Source organism: Vitis riparia, chromosome 4 (genome assembly GCF_004353265.1).
Source record: "Vitis riparia cultivar Riparia Gloire de Montpellier isolate 1030 chromosome 4, EGFV_Vit.rip_1.0, whole genome shotgun sequence".
In the NCBI taxonomy this organism is placed as follows: Eukaryota; Viridiplantae; Streptophyta; class Magnoliopsida; order Vitales; family Vitaceae; genus Vitis; species Vitis riparia.
Window position 1 is genome coordinate 4,893,916 of NC_048434.1, and position 15,454 is coordinate 4,909,369.

The 15,454-nt window shown below is 36.8% G+C and overlaps 1 protein-coding gene and 1 pseudogene across 1 annotated transcript; both read left to right on the plus strand.

Annotated features, from left to right (window-relative positions):
• Positions 1–655: 655 nt before the first annotated feature.
• Positions 656–3,487, plus strand: LOC117912732 (annotated as a pseudogene).
• Positions 3,488–12,026: 8,539 nt separating this feature from the next.
• LOC117913088 (TATA-binding protein-associated factor 2N-like) lies at positions 12,027–13,483 on the plus strand. The gene is made up of 4 exons (XM_034828000.1): positions 12,027–12,164; positions 12,411–12,794; positions 12,944–13,056; positions 13,159–13,483. Exons 2-3 carry the CDS (start codon positions 12,421–12,423, stop codon positions 13,038–13,040), a joined length of 471 nt encoding a protein of 156 aa, XP_034683891.1. The 5' UTR covers positions 12,027–12,164; positions 12,411–12,420; the 3' UTR covers positions 13,041–13,056; positions 13,159–13,483.
• Positions 13,484–15,454: the final 1,971 nt, after the last annotated feature.

A 15,454-nucleotide genomic window follows, 5' to 3' on the forward strand; every position in this document is an offset into this window, starting at 1 on the left:
TTCCAATACCTGTTCAATGTGACTCAGTATGTCGTCCTGTAGAAAGTGCCCAAAACCGTCCAGACGTGCTTTCAACTCAGTATGTTGTCTTGCTCCTTGCTCATTTTTATGTCAAAATTATTAGAGAAGTTTCTCAAATTTCCCAATTTTCAATTGATTTCAAAGCACTTAACATTTTTTTTACTAAAACATAGTGTTCTAGCTAGAGCTCTAGTTTTTCGTCATTTTGCCATGGATGTAGACTTTAAGATGAATCATATGTTCTGACTCTTCTGAGTCTTTTTGTTCTGTCTTCATGGTCTTATTTTCTTCTCTTTATGATTTTTTTTTTTTGGGTCATGGTTTATCATAGTAAAATGCTATATTGATTTGCTATTTTCTTCTCTTTGTCTTTGCTTTATCCCAACAAAAACCATGGTGTTTGCTGCATCATCTGGAGGTTCAACCCAAACCCACTACCATTTGACTCTTCTGCGGGTCAAGTGTAGGGAGAAAAACGAAAACATTAGAATGAAGATAAAATAAAAGCGTACAGCTGGGTTCATAAGGAGTTCAACATTCTTGTTTGACAAGTAGGAAAGCTAAAGGAAGGTGCCGGACTATGTCTTTCGAACTCAATTGCAAGATCAATTGTGTCTTCAACTTCTCAGCTGAAATGGCCTACATAAGAGTTTATACAGAAGGGTGTCTTTCTCTTGTTTCACATCTCATGTGCTTTAGCTTCTCCGTGTTCTTATCCCGTGCAGTAGACACCATTAGACACAAAGACACCCTGAGGGAAAATCAAACCTTAGTTTCTGCAGGTGGGGTTTTTGAATTAGGCTTCTTCACTGATGAGTCTACCGGCAATCACTTTCTGGGAATTTGGTTCAAGGACGATGTAAACAAGAAGGCAGTGTGGGTTGCCATCCCTGAAAACCCCATACTGGATTCCTCTGGCGTTCTTCAGATAAGGGATGATGGGAACTTGACATTAACGGGCAGGTGATATGATCGTTCACTCAGAGATGCTTGCAACTAGTAGTAACACAACTGCAACACTTCTTGATTCCAGAAACCTAATTCTTAGACATGAGGATGAAACAATTTGGCAAAGTTTTGATTATCCAACTGATTCATACCTTCCAGGCATGAAACTAGGATGGTTTAGCTCGTCTTCCGATCAGCCTAGGCTGCAGATTCTTGTTTCATGGTCAGACCAGATGTCACCTTTATTATGGCAACAGAAATGATCTTTTGGACATCAAAGAGAAAGGAGGAGGGATCATTTACATCCGAGGAGGGCATGGTACGTCTGAACATGGCTACTTTATACAAAACGCACAAAAAGAATAAGATGTGAAATATTCTACATGTTCCGTCTTTTTCAATCACATGAAGGTGATAACAACATCAAAAATACTAGTCATGTATGACTAATTATAATTATAATTATAATACTTGTTTATATCTTTTCTTTGGTAATAGACCAAGATGATTTCAACCCTTATATGATATTTTTTATTTATGTCAAATGTGTTAGGTGCATCGGAATTCTCGCTATAAGATTGTTTTCTTACCTAATTGCCGAATAGCGGTAGAGAATTCACATTTGATTAGTTTGAACATTGTTTTTAATAAGTATACAATATCCCTCCCGTTCTTTTCTTGTTTTCATCCATCATTTTTGGTGGGTGACAATCCAGTTAGGGCATAAATTAGAAGTAACCATTTTTTTCCTGTTTCAAAAGTGCTAACCAACCATGATTTGCTTGAGATGGTGGGAGGAAGAGCAGGAGGGTTTGGATAATTATTATGGGTCCCCTGGCTTCCTTACTGGGGTCTATTGCAGTCCCTTTGTTGTGCTATCTCATATGGAGGAATCGCAAATATAAAGCTAGAGGTTCAGTTCTGTCTTTTGTCAGTGGACAAAATTATCAGATATTAGTTAAACCATACATGGTGCAATGAGAATCTTTTTGTTAATGTGATCATCAGAAAACCAAGAAAGGAGTCAAGATGACAGGAGGTGGAATCCTAAGGTTAATATAAGAACAGTCAATGAAGTTAGAAGCGCAAGAGAATTTGAATTTAACACAGAAGGATCATGAAAAGCTACCATTATTCAGCTTTTCTAGCTTAGAGGCTGCCACAGATTACTTTGCAGATGCTAATAAGCTAGGAGAAGGCTGTTATCGCCCAGTTTATAAGGTAAATGATAGTGTTTTCTATCTGCCAAATGATGGTAAGCCTTCTTTAGTAATGCATTCAAGAGATAAGAGTTTTGGCATATAATTTTGTGTGTCTCAGGGTAAGTTGGTAGAAGGACAGGAGATTGCAGTGAAAAGACTTTCCCAGAGGTCTGGGCAAGGATTAGAGGAGTTCAAAAATGAAGTCACACGGATTTCCAAGCTCCAGCATCGGAATCTTGTTTGACTTTTGGGATGCTGCATTCAAGGAGAAGAATACACCTTAATCTATGAGTACATGCCTAACAAAAGTTTGGATTCCTCATTTTTGGTCTGTGAAAATTTATATGTTCGCAATTGATCTTCATGAATTTCATTTTTGCTACTTCACTAATGGAATTGACTATAAATGTGATGCAGGTTCAACAAGACGGGTACTATTGGATTGGAGAAACCGTGTCAACATCATCGAAGGGATCTCAAGGACTACTTTATCTTCATGAATATTCAAGATTAAGGATAATTCATCGGGATTTGAAGACCAGCAATATTTTGCTGGGTGCTGACATGAACCCGAAAATATCAGATTTTGGCATGGCTAGAATCTTTGGGGAGAATGAGATCAGAGCAAAAACAAACAGAGTTGTCGGCACATAGTAAGTAGAAACAATTAACTTCTCCCCAAGAACTATAAGCTCACTCATGGTTCATCTGTCTTCCTTTCATCAAATGCATAAACATATCTTGGTGAACATGGTGGAACAGTGGTTATACGTCTCCAGAGTGTGCCATGGAAGGCCTTTTTTCCGAAAAATCCGATGTTTACAGCTTTGGGGTTATTGTGCTAGAGATTGTAAGTGGGAAAAGGAATGTCTCCCTTTAATGTATCTGATCATTTTCTAAACCTACTAGGCCATGTAAGACACTAGCTCTAAATTTGCTCACTAATTTAGATATGAGTTTCTTGATATGTTGAGCTTTTGGAATTCACATTGATTCACTAATTTCAGGCCTGGAACCTGTGGAAAGAAGGCAAAAGCATGGAGTTGGTGGATTCCAAAAGAAGGCATTCTTGTTCTACAAGTAAAATTTATAGATATGTCCAACTGGGTCTGCTATGCGTGCAAGAAAGACCTGCAGATCGGCCTACCATGTCCCAAGTTGTTTCCATACTTGGCAATGAAACCGCAGCTATGCCATATTCGAAGGAGCCATCCTTTCTAACTCACATGGGCGGGACCGAGGGCGATTCATCATCTAGTAGGAAAAGAGCTCGATCTATGAACGATGTCACAATTTCAGAAATATATGCCAGATAGCAGTCCAATGAGATGGTGGTGTTGAATTTATTAGTCATAAACACAGATTGTTCCTCTCTATGAAGAACAAAACTGTGGTAGGCCTGTGATTCCTATGTAGGATTAAGGTAGTACTATTCTTTTGTTTGCTTCAAATGTTTTTGTTTGATGTACATGAAGGTTTTTGATGAGAGAGTCTGGGGGTGTACTGAATTAGTAAATCCAATCCACTGCCATGGGAAATGGGCCTAAGCCCATTACCAGTTAGAAATGGTTCAGCCCAACTGGACCCAGAGAGTATGAGGCCATTACAAGCAGGATGGTACCAATCCACTTGGCAATCCTTACTTCTTCCATGCCCATCACTTCCAATGCCTCACTTGTTCTTGGGCTGTGGTGTTGGTACCTGACTTGAGTAACTGTGGGAATGAAAAACAGTGAGCGACACGTGGAATACAGGGACACGTGCAAATTCCAAGGGATATACCTAGAATCCTAACGCATGGAGTTACGGAGGAACAGAGGAGGCGGCCTTCTCCATGTGTAGGCCAATTGTTTTAGCCCAGATGCAGTCATTCTCTATCTGTGGAAGGAAAAGGATGCTTGGAGAACCGACACTCCCATCTTTCTCTCTTGAAGGGAAGTAATCCATCTTTCTAGTTTGCCCTCTAATGTCTGAATGGACTCCTCTGCAAGACTCCATGGGGATTGAAGGCATTGAACCAGGTTCTCCACTCTCATGGGAGAATTTGCAGGAGGAGGACTCCTTGTTATCATCCTTAGATAGAGCAATCTTTGCCAAGCAAGGCTCCCTCCCATGCCAAGACAACATGATAGGAAATGCCTTGCCTTCTCCCTATGGAAGTTTCTCCCTAGCCTCTAAGTCAATCACTAAGGGAGGGAGGAGAAGGTAAGGAAAAGATTTTTTGTGCACAAGGAGTGGTATATATATATATAGACTTGAGGGTCTTTAGTGTGATAGAGAAATGATAGGGGACTCAGGGTAGTCTGCTCGATCCCCTCTTTTAGCGAGCCTTTCTCATAGACTAATTGTTATGCGAGGAACTTTGCAATCAACCAAGAAACCACATATGCCTTTTTCAAGCTTCTTTTTTTAGTTTAAGTGGTTCCTTCTCCAACAATTGCCTACTTATTTGGGGGCAATGTAACAAGGATCCCAAGAGCCTTGAGGAGGTTAGAATTGTAGGGAGTCTCGAATCACTTTGTTCCTTATAGATCCCAAGATCAGGTTAGGTGCATGAAAACTACTTAAAACATCTAAATCCTATGAAATGGAAACAAAATAGACAAATTTGAACACAAAAGGATCCAAATTAGTGCTTTAGAAAACAATATCCCTGATTTAGATGTTACCAAATCAATTCCTTTTGGTGAAAATCAATCTTGCAGTTGTTGGAAGTGATCTCGTACACCCAAAATCTTATACTTGATGGATCTCCCTTGTTTCTTAGCACACAAACAGTGAGGGAGGTTTGATAGGGTAGAGGCTAGGGCTCTTTTTCTATTTTAATGGTGGAAGACTGAAAGTATGAAAACCTTAACTCCTAAAGGAGTATTTATAAGGTTCTTTACTGGATTTAAGTTCATTGAACTTATTATGAGCTTGGATCACTTAATCTAACTCAAATAGGGTCCTAATTAATTAATTAACCTCATATGGTCCTCTAATTAATCAATTAGCTCAATTCAGAGATATCGTTCACTTACCTTTGTGTAATATTGTGTAATTACCAAAACGTCCTTATACACATATGTGAACTAAGAGTGAATCCAACCTTTATAAACCGTACCAATAAGGTATATGAGGTACCCATAAGATAGTATTGGCTTTCTCAAAATCAAAATTTGAAGTTGATTCAACATCCTACCATAGAGATTCAACTGCACTGTAGTGTCCTATGTAAATGATAATGACATACTAAGCGCTCGGTCTATAACCTGCTATCTATTGTATATAGTCTCTTCATGAACCAATATCTGTAACTTAACGAGGTAAAAGATATCGTCCTCTCAAGACTACCTCTACTATCCTTGAGTTATAAATCTTCCTATTATGTGATCAATCGGCATATCTTAACACACCAAGAACTTATATCAAGTTTCACTTTAGGAACAACCATATCATAGTTTACATGAACACACTTTCTTAAGATCACTTAAAAGGACACTTTGTTTCAATCTCATGAAATATTATGTTGTCTCTATTGAGAATACATATTGTTACCAACTTTCATTGATAGTGACCTAATTTATAGGGAATGTATGATCACTTTAAGATTTCACTTGTAGGTTAAAGCTATTGCTAACTTTGATACAAATATAATATTCTCTCAAGATTGAGAGATAACATAATGTAGTAACTTGGTAAAGTCAAAATTACTCGATAACTTTATGTTATGACTCACCATAAGTTCTATCCAATATGTGGTTATACACACCAGTGCACTCATCACGGAAACCCTATCCCGATAGTCAAGACTAGTCATTCTCCCAATTAGGAGGTAGTGCACTATAGCTTCTACTGGATTGCCCAAGCCCTCAAATCAACTATGAACAAATCATCTATTTGCAAGGAAACCATAATTTGAATTTTTCATGTAACTCTTAATATACTCAAGTTATGTACAATGCAAAAGATGCAAGCTAGAATGTTCATAAGGTACAATGCATGGAATGAGGGTTGATTAAAGTGAAACTAGACTTTATTAATAAATAATAAATTCCAAATTTGTTACAACATATTATACTTTTAAGAGTTCTATTCTAATAGGAATTAGTGATGTAATTTCCTTTAGGGGGATGTCATTATAAAAGAACATCAAAAACTCCTAAACGCTAATAGGAAGAGCATGAACCTATGTTAAATTCCAGTAGTCAAATGTAGTGGCACCTTGAACCAAAACGACTAGGGCATGCTTCTAAGTGTATGAGGATTGACACATTGACCCAATTGGTGAGATGTGATGGATCGCTTAGTAGCCCTTAGATTTTATGAGAGAAAGGGAACAAAATTGAACCATGAAAAAAAAAAAAAGATGGATAGGGGAGATTGGCCATTAACATACCTTCCTTGCCCTCTATTAAAGGCTTGTAGACTGTCTTTCACTAGAAAGTGTCCCTGCTCCTCCCATTTCTTTATCAAGGATCTTGAAGATAAGGCATTGATTGTGTCATTATAACTAATATATTATGTGCCAATCTTATGCTTCTTAACCTAGGAAAGGAAAAAAAGCTCCCTTGAACTTAAGTGGTAGCTAGGGTCATGTTTATTGTGTACCAGCAATAAGAACACTCATGGTGTTGGGATTGAATTGATACAATGATACCCTCACAAAATTGAAAAGGTGCCTTAGAAATTTTGGAAGTGGCAAGTAAAACCCAACCTTCAAGTGTTCCATTGGAAAATAGCCTTCACCATCGTGCAAAGGTTGCAATCAGTCTTAGTAAAATAACCCTAAAACCCTTAATGAAGGAGAGATTTGGAATCGACAGAATGTAACAATGTTTTTAGAAGCCATAAATGATGTCTTAAGAGAAAAATGCATGCCAAAGGCAAGACAAGTTGAAAAGTGAAGGCACTAGGATAGTGAAAAACAAGGTTGCAAAGGCAAAGAAATTGAAACAAGGAGGTAAAAGAAGAAACACAGTGGAAGGACACCCTTGAAATAGATAGCAAAATAATGACCACTTTGGGAATCGAGCCAATATAATCATCCTAGCACATCTATCAAATCTCTTGGCAAAGAGTCCACCATTGTGAGGACTTTTTGATTTTTTTTGTCTATTTAATCCCCTACCTAATGAGATAAATACAAATAATGCACAACCAGGTTTTATCCCCTCTTATGAGAACATAATATGAATCAATCAAATAGAGTAGCAAGAAGACACCCAGTCAATAAGTATATGAACACTAATAATTTTAGTGTGGAATACCTTCTTCAATATGAGAAGTAAAAACCACGGGACCCTTAGACCACTTAAAAAACTCCACTAATATAATTAATGGGTTACACAATTCTCTTTAGATAAAACTAGATGCATACATCAACCATATCTCAAGACAAATTGATCTTGACAATTTCAACAACTTTGCATAAAAACATTAGAGAGATCTCACCAAATACACAGATCTCACCAAATACACCACTGTTCTTGGACTAAAATATAACTTTTCAGAACTACAAATCCAATCTCCACCGTTAGAATGAATATCAATGAGTTCTGAATGTGCTTTTCAAAAATCGGCTCAATCGAACCACGGATTAACCTTGATCGGAGTTCATGATCAAAACTGTCCGGATAGAAAACACATCAAAACGGAGGCTCTGTTCTCGGACTGCAAGACGACTGTCCGGATCTCCAAATTCGATCTCCACCGTTCAGAATGAAGATCAATGAGTCATGAACCTCTCCTCCAAATTTCAGATCGATCGGTCCACAGACAAAGTGGGATCGGACCTTTGATGAAATCTGGGCAGTGAAGAAAAAAACTGAATTTTTCTCTCTAACTTAAAAAATGGTGGTTCTCCCATTTCTCTCTCTTTTCTCCTATCTTTGGTGGCTGCGAAAAATTGGAAGAAGAAGAAGAAAAAAGATTCTTTTTCTAATCCATTTATATAAAGGCCCAAGAGGCCTTAAATTTTGGGTCTTCCACATGAGGAAAAACCCAACACTACCTAGTAAAATGAGGATGTGGGGAGGAAGTGTGAGGATGAAAGATGAGAGTGAAATGTGTAAGAGAAGGACATGTATACATTCTCCAAGGGAGAGGGACTGCCAAGAGCATCTAATAAGGGAATGAGTTGGAAACCCTTGACTATCAACTCATGAATCAACTGTTGAAGCATAATGTGATCGTAAATATTAAAAATGATTGAATATGACTTTATAATTACAGCATACATAATATTCTATCTCTAAATAAAGGAATTTGTAGTTATTTACTAATGAAGCATTAATGAAGTATGAACACTTCAACCATACACCGGCATGGTAATTGCTCCTAACTATCCTAAGCCCACCCCATTAAATATTCTAAAGGAGACCAAGGGAATTAGGAAAATAAGTCAATTCTCTCTCTTGCTCTCTCCCTTCCTATTTCTTTTTAATTTCTTTGTTTGTTGCCTTTTCTTATTAAAAATATCATGATTAACTTAATTACCGAAGGAGTGGAAGCTTATCTTCCTATCTTTGCTTTAACCAGTCCCTATTCATCCCTTACAGTAATTGACGTGTCTCTTGTGCACATCTCTACTTGTAGAGCAACAAAGAAGCTGTACCGGTTACTTCATTAATAAAATTCCATGAAGATGTATTAGTCACTTCATTAGTAAAATCCCTAAAAGGGCCTTAACAATGAAGCTTGAAATTTTAGGGTTTGCTCGAGGAAAAGAGTAGAAAATGATGAATTGAACATATGGGGAGTGTGGAGCATAATAAAAATAAACATGAAAAAGATAAAAAAGATATTGAAAGATTAAAAAGTAAAAGAAAAGAGTTAACTTTTATCATTGTTATGACGTCTCTACCACCCCACGTGCATGCAACCCAATACTCATAACTCATATGTATCCGTTAATGCAAGACATTATTTTTTCAAAAATATTTCACTTCAACTTTTGTGTTCCTCCTTCATATATTTCAAATTTTCACCTCCCTATCTTAAGAAGCATTTCATACTTTAAATATCCAAAACGTTACTAGAAGGTCATGACACTGTATTTCATAATAAGAACATAACATTAAATAATTCCATATATCTTTTTACTAAAATTAAGAATCTAACATTAAACATTCTGCTGTGCTGTTCTTAGAGTCGGTTTAAACCCCAGATGAGTTTTCTTTACTTGGATTAAAAATTAAAAATTAAAAATTAAAAATCCAAAATTCAGGTGAGTTCTTATTTGTATGGAAAAGCATTTTGAAGGAAGGATTATGGCCTAAGTATGAAGATATTAAAAGAGGAAAGTATAAAGAATGTATACGTTAGGGAGGGCATTGGGGTTTGGTCATGGTCATGCATGGCAGCATTTCCCAAAGAGAATCGAATAAGTCTCTCTTTCCTTTTGCTTTTTCACAGTTTGCTACAGCCTTCTTTACCGGTCCCCAAGAAAATGGTGGGTGCATGGTCTCATGCCCTATTTTTTTTTCCCATCTCTATTTCATGGAGAGTAGTGGTGGGCTGATGCTACCTTCTCTTTTGAGACCGGGGACGGGGGGAGGGGGGAGAGAGAGAGATGGATTCAAAATGAATATAAGAGGAAAAACTATATATACACACATATATAAATAAATAAATAAATTAAACTGACAGTGAAAAAGCCATTGCAGTGAAGGTCGAAGAAAAGAAAAGATCAAAAAAGAAAAAAAGATGGTCAAATTGAGCCTCGAAGACTTCTCTTCCATCATCAGTTTCGACTATCTTTATCGAAACTCTACCATTTCCTTTCTTTAATTTTTGAAACCCTCATTTCTTAATTATATCTTCCTCTTATACCATCAAAATATGGCCATATAAAGAGAGATGTCATCTCTTTGGATATCTCAATCAACCTACGCAACCTAATCAAATTAAATAATTAAAATAAATTAAAAGCCCACGTCCTTCCAAGTTATTGCCATGCAACTTTTTACCTCGGATTCGGCTACGGCTTCGATTGTTGCCAAATATCTCCCTCCATTTCATGAAATCTGACATGCACGAGCGACCCCAAGAAAAAAAATAAAAATTGCAGACATCAATATTCGTGAATATTAGGCTAAGAATTCTGGGTGGTTGAGGAAGCAAGATTAGAAGATCATTTAAAAAAATCAAATGATAAAATCCTAATTAACTGTCATTTTTTTAGTCATTAATTGGCTGATTTTTTTATAGAAGTCCAGTACAGACCATGGATGATATAAAATTTCTTGTTCCATGACTGTCCAAAGGGAAAAGGATCCAAGGTTTGAAGCCTAATTTATGTGCAAATAACAAGGCATTATACCCATCTGAGCAGGAAGCCACTGGTTTCTTAACCCCTTTTTCATGAGATCGATGCTGGTTTCTGTGGGCCGGACATGGCGGACAGCCACTTTACACTGCCATGTTGTGTGATCAATCATGGGAATGAATTGTTTGATATAGAGATCTTGAAGAAAACTTGCTCCACTCCAAAGTGTAGGACATATCCATGTACTGGGCCACTAAAATTAAGCATATTCATATACATATACATATATACATATATATAAAGCTCATGTAACATGATGCTCCATTGTTTTGTTAAAATTAGGGTTAACCCCATTTGACTTGTGTGGGGAAAAAATATTACCTAAGTACACAAAAAAAAAAAAGAAAAAAAAATGGAATATTCAAAATTGAAAAGCGACAGCAATTTTTCCTCAACAGTAAATGTTAGGATGCGTGGGCTCAAGTATATTACTGAAAGGAGACATGACTCCTAGTGATTTTTGAGATAAGAATAAGCTGTGGGGTCTTTTTCTTTAAGGTTATATTTTTAATGTATGGAATATCCATTTTGTCTGGTGAGAAATAGTGGATTTTGTTCCTCCTTATCCAATTTTTGAGTCAACAAGAAAGCACTTGTGCGATACTGTGCTTTTGTGAACCCTAATTCACTTTACTAACTCGTCACCTGAGGGCCCTGAGTGCCATAGTCAAAAGGTTTTTCTATGAATTCTTGGATGAGCTTCTTCTTGATTAATGCCTAGAGGTTACATTGTATTATATCTTGTTTTGCCATGTATGTGGGGACATGGGAGCTTCGATCGGCTTCGCTAAGCTTGAAAAATGAAGGTTGAATCTAATTCAATGTCGGGCTCTGCTTCATCCTTGTATTCAATCCATCCATTTGCAGGTTGAGCTGTGCAGCAGGTGTATGCCCATTTTCTCAAATGCTTGTGAATCTGCATGCAAACTGATTTTGAATCGTTTGTGATAAAGTTGAAAAGGAAGGGAAAAACGGGTCGATCGAATTTCGATTTCAATTTGCATGAAAGGATACCAATGCAACTTAACAAGTTCTAAGCTAAAACTACACACAAATTGTAATGCAATTGGGTGTTACAGTTAAGTTCATTTTGTATGTTCATGGAGCTCTAATGAAGAAATTATTTGATGGGTCTGAACTGGGGGATCCTAAAAACTTCACAAGAATTGAGTATGGCCAACATTTCCCTGATAAAACCATATAATAAATGAACATAAAGTTACATATAACAAGCTTTTGAATGGATAAAAGAAGGGTATTTTCGGAACTCTCTGGATGTGAGATTTGAGGGAGGGTATGTGCTCATGCACTTTCATCTGGTCTCTACACCCAAAAGAAGGTATAAGTTAGAGCTTTATCAAAATTTTCAAAAAAAATTTCCATCTTTTGGAATCCATCTCAAAATTTCTTTATCTCTTTTTCTTATTTTAGGTTATGTGATTCCATTCTTCAAGGATGACATTGAATGATATGAAATTTTAAAAATAAAAAAGAAAGAACATCCTTAGCCCTCCACGGCTACCTCGATCCTCGATTCTGGAGGCCTAAGCAACTATATAAACCACCTCAACCCACAAACCAAAATCACAAGTGCCCTAAACTATCTCCTCTTATTCTGCTACTAGCTAGCCGTTCAACTACAATTGATCCACACCGCTTTTTCAACTCATCCTTGTCTCCATGTGAGTCCCTCTACATCATTTCTTTTAATTCCAATATGCTTTTCTATGTTCCATGCATATAATTTCAAGGTCCTGACCCTCATTTTATACTGTTCCCCCCCCACAAAAACCAAGTAGATTTACCAACTCTAATGTGTATAGTTTAATATTATGTATTCCCTAGCCATAGTAACTTAATTTTTATTTAATTGACATTATTTTATTTTATTTTATTTATTATTATTATTTTTTTTTGTGGAATGTTAGAGAAGGGAAAATGAGCCGACCAGGAGATTGGAACTGCAGGTCATGCCAGTATCTGAACTTCCAAAGGAGGGACTCGTGCCAACGCTGCGGAGAGCCAAGACCAGGTGATAGGGGAGATTATGGAGGTTTTAGTAGGGGTAGTTCATCGTTCGGGTTTACTGGCCCGGATGTTAGGCCTGGTGACTGGTACTGCACAATTGGAAACTGCGGAGCACATAACTTTGCCAGCCGCTCAAGCTGCTTCAAGTGCGGTGGGTTGAAGGACGAGTCATCTGGCGGATATGAGGGCGATATGTCTCGTCCAAGGGGTTTTGGGTTCGGTAGTGGTGGCAGCAGTGGCAGTGGCCGCTCCGGGTGGAAATCCGGTGACTGGATTTGCAACAGGTGAATAATTACCCTTCTCTATTCATCTAACTTCATTTGATCATGAGTTTAATATTACACTCAAATAATATAAACATGCATGCATATAAACATATATATAGTAAAGGACTTTTTTCTATGAATAAATATGATTTGAATTTATCAAACAGGTCTGGCTGCAATGAACACAACTTTGCAAGCAGGATGGAGTGTTTCAGATGCAATGCGCCTAGGGACTCCGGCAACAAGTCTCCATATTCATCATAAGATTTTCCCTTTTTGGGTAGGGATCTGATCACTTGAGCTCAGTCACTGTATGTACATTTAATCTACAGTATAAGTATCCCCTCACTGTACGAACTTTAAAATCTTTCTCGATTTTCAGGTATGCAGTCCATGGAGAGAATCAAGATGCACATCTAGCTACTGATCCCAAGTCGCTCTTTTTCGCTCCCAGTACTGGCATCAATCTTTCCTTTTTTTGCTTTTGTTTTGTTTTGCTTTGCTTTGTTTTGTTTTGCTTTTATTTTGAGTATTTATCATCTAGGGAGCTTTAGATGAATCATGGTTGAAAGACCTATGGTCCAAGAAGAGCTAAATCATTGAGCATTTTGTGAGTTTCTTATATCAAGTACAGCCATGTAGTGATCTGTTGGTTTCATTTAATCTAATATTACTAGTGTCTGTGTTTGAGATGGTTTGCAGCCTCTCCCTCTCTCTCTCTCTCTCCCTCTTTCTCTTCCCTCTGGAATTGTTACAACATTTATGGTACAGGATCTGCTTTTTTTCTGGGAGTAGTCCAATGAATTTTTGACACTTCTTTTTCCAATTATAACTGTCAATCAGCATTATACATATCTGCAAAGCAATTAAAGGAAAGCCATTCCATGGACCACAATGGGAGCTTTTTGATTAAACCAATGCAACAGAATTATTAGATATAAGTTTCAAGGAATACCCATGAAGTATATCTTTTTTAATTCCCTTTAATTCAATTATTGATCTTTTACCCAAGCATAATATTTCCAAAAGATGAGCCATCTATAGCTTCAAAATCTAATGTCTACACACCATGGTGCCACCATGGCCACTACTAAGGCTTCTTCTGGAAAAAGCAAAACAGGCATCCATCGATTCGCTTTAATCAGTTAATCATTGTTCATCACCAGAGATGGACCATGCTCTTGTACTAAGTGTGGGTCCTCTTGGTTACATGATGACCCAACCCAATGTAAATTTGGTAATCTGGAATGAGTTCATTTATCATGTATTAAGGCATCATTTTAGGGTTTACTGAAAGATTTGGTTTTGGATTTTTGATCTGAGAGCTGAGGTGATTACAACTAACCGCATTCTTAAAGATGGTGGAACTTTCTTCATAAGCTTCATGGAGGTGCATGGCTATTATATACAAGTCACGTAAAATCTTGTGCTGTGTTTCTTTTCTTAGTTCCTGACTAGGCGAAGTAAGAGATGCTTAATTTGGATGATATTCCCCATGAAGATATGTAGCTTCCAATCAAAATTTAACCCTATGATGATTTCTTTTAGGCTCTCAGTGGGCCATTTTTCAGAGGCCTAGCTCGTTCTTGGAATATTTAATTGGCTCATAATTCCATTGAATTTGGTGCATGCCACCTCCTAGTTAATTGTATTTGATTGCACACTAAGATGGACTACAAGTTGCTCCAACTCACATGGGTGAACAATTGTATTTTGTAATTATGATCGTAGCTTCAAACTGGTTACCAAGGTTACTAAGTTATGTTTCCAAGGGATTGGAGTGGAGAAATTTGGTGTAGGTCTGCATATTTTTTCAAGGACTTGAAAAATTCAAGGCATTATTTTTCTTCATTTTACTCTTCTTGATTCTCTCTTCCTTAGCTCCCTTCCTTCCATTTTTGTCACTAGAACTCTCGTCTAAACATTTTGCACAAATGATTCACTTATCACATAACTTAAAATGACATGAATCATTAGATTCAAAATAAACAATATCTATACTATAGTCATGACAGATAAGCCATAATGAGAACATGTGCGATCACAACTACCTTGTCTCTCAACTTGTCTTTGTTTTTATTCATATACATGTGGAGTTTTTGGAGACTCTCCTTCTTTTTGCACTTTCTCATGCAAAATTTGATCTCTTCTTCCATATATAGAATAAGAAACAAATCGGTAAATAAAGATGTATTTAGGGATGTAAAGATTCATAAAAATTAATTTGACTCACCCATAACTTTTTATTTATTTATTATTCTTACATTAAAAAAAAATAATTAGGAAAGAGATTTGAAATCACAATATCATGAAAAGTTCAAATCTAATGAAGTGTTTTAATGGTGTTTGTCTCTTTAAAAAAACTATCATGTCTATATGCTATTTGTAGTTTTTCCTAAAAACTTTCTCCTGTATTCTTTGTCGATTGAAATGAACTATTGGTGACATTCTTGCCGCCTCCTTTAATGAAAGTAGGGATGTATGTTCCACATACACTCATGTACTTAGTAGCATGACAGATGAATTGTTCGAACCTTTATGTAAGGGGTTTTTGTCGTGTGATAGGACCAAGCTATGATCCTTCCAAGTTTCACATTTATTAGTGAGAATAGCTCAGTAATTTATTTGTTATCTTAAAGTAAATTTAAAAAACCATATTTATAGTTTTCACTTGTATT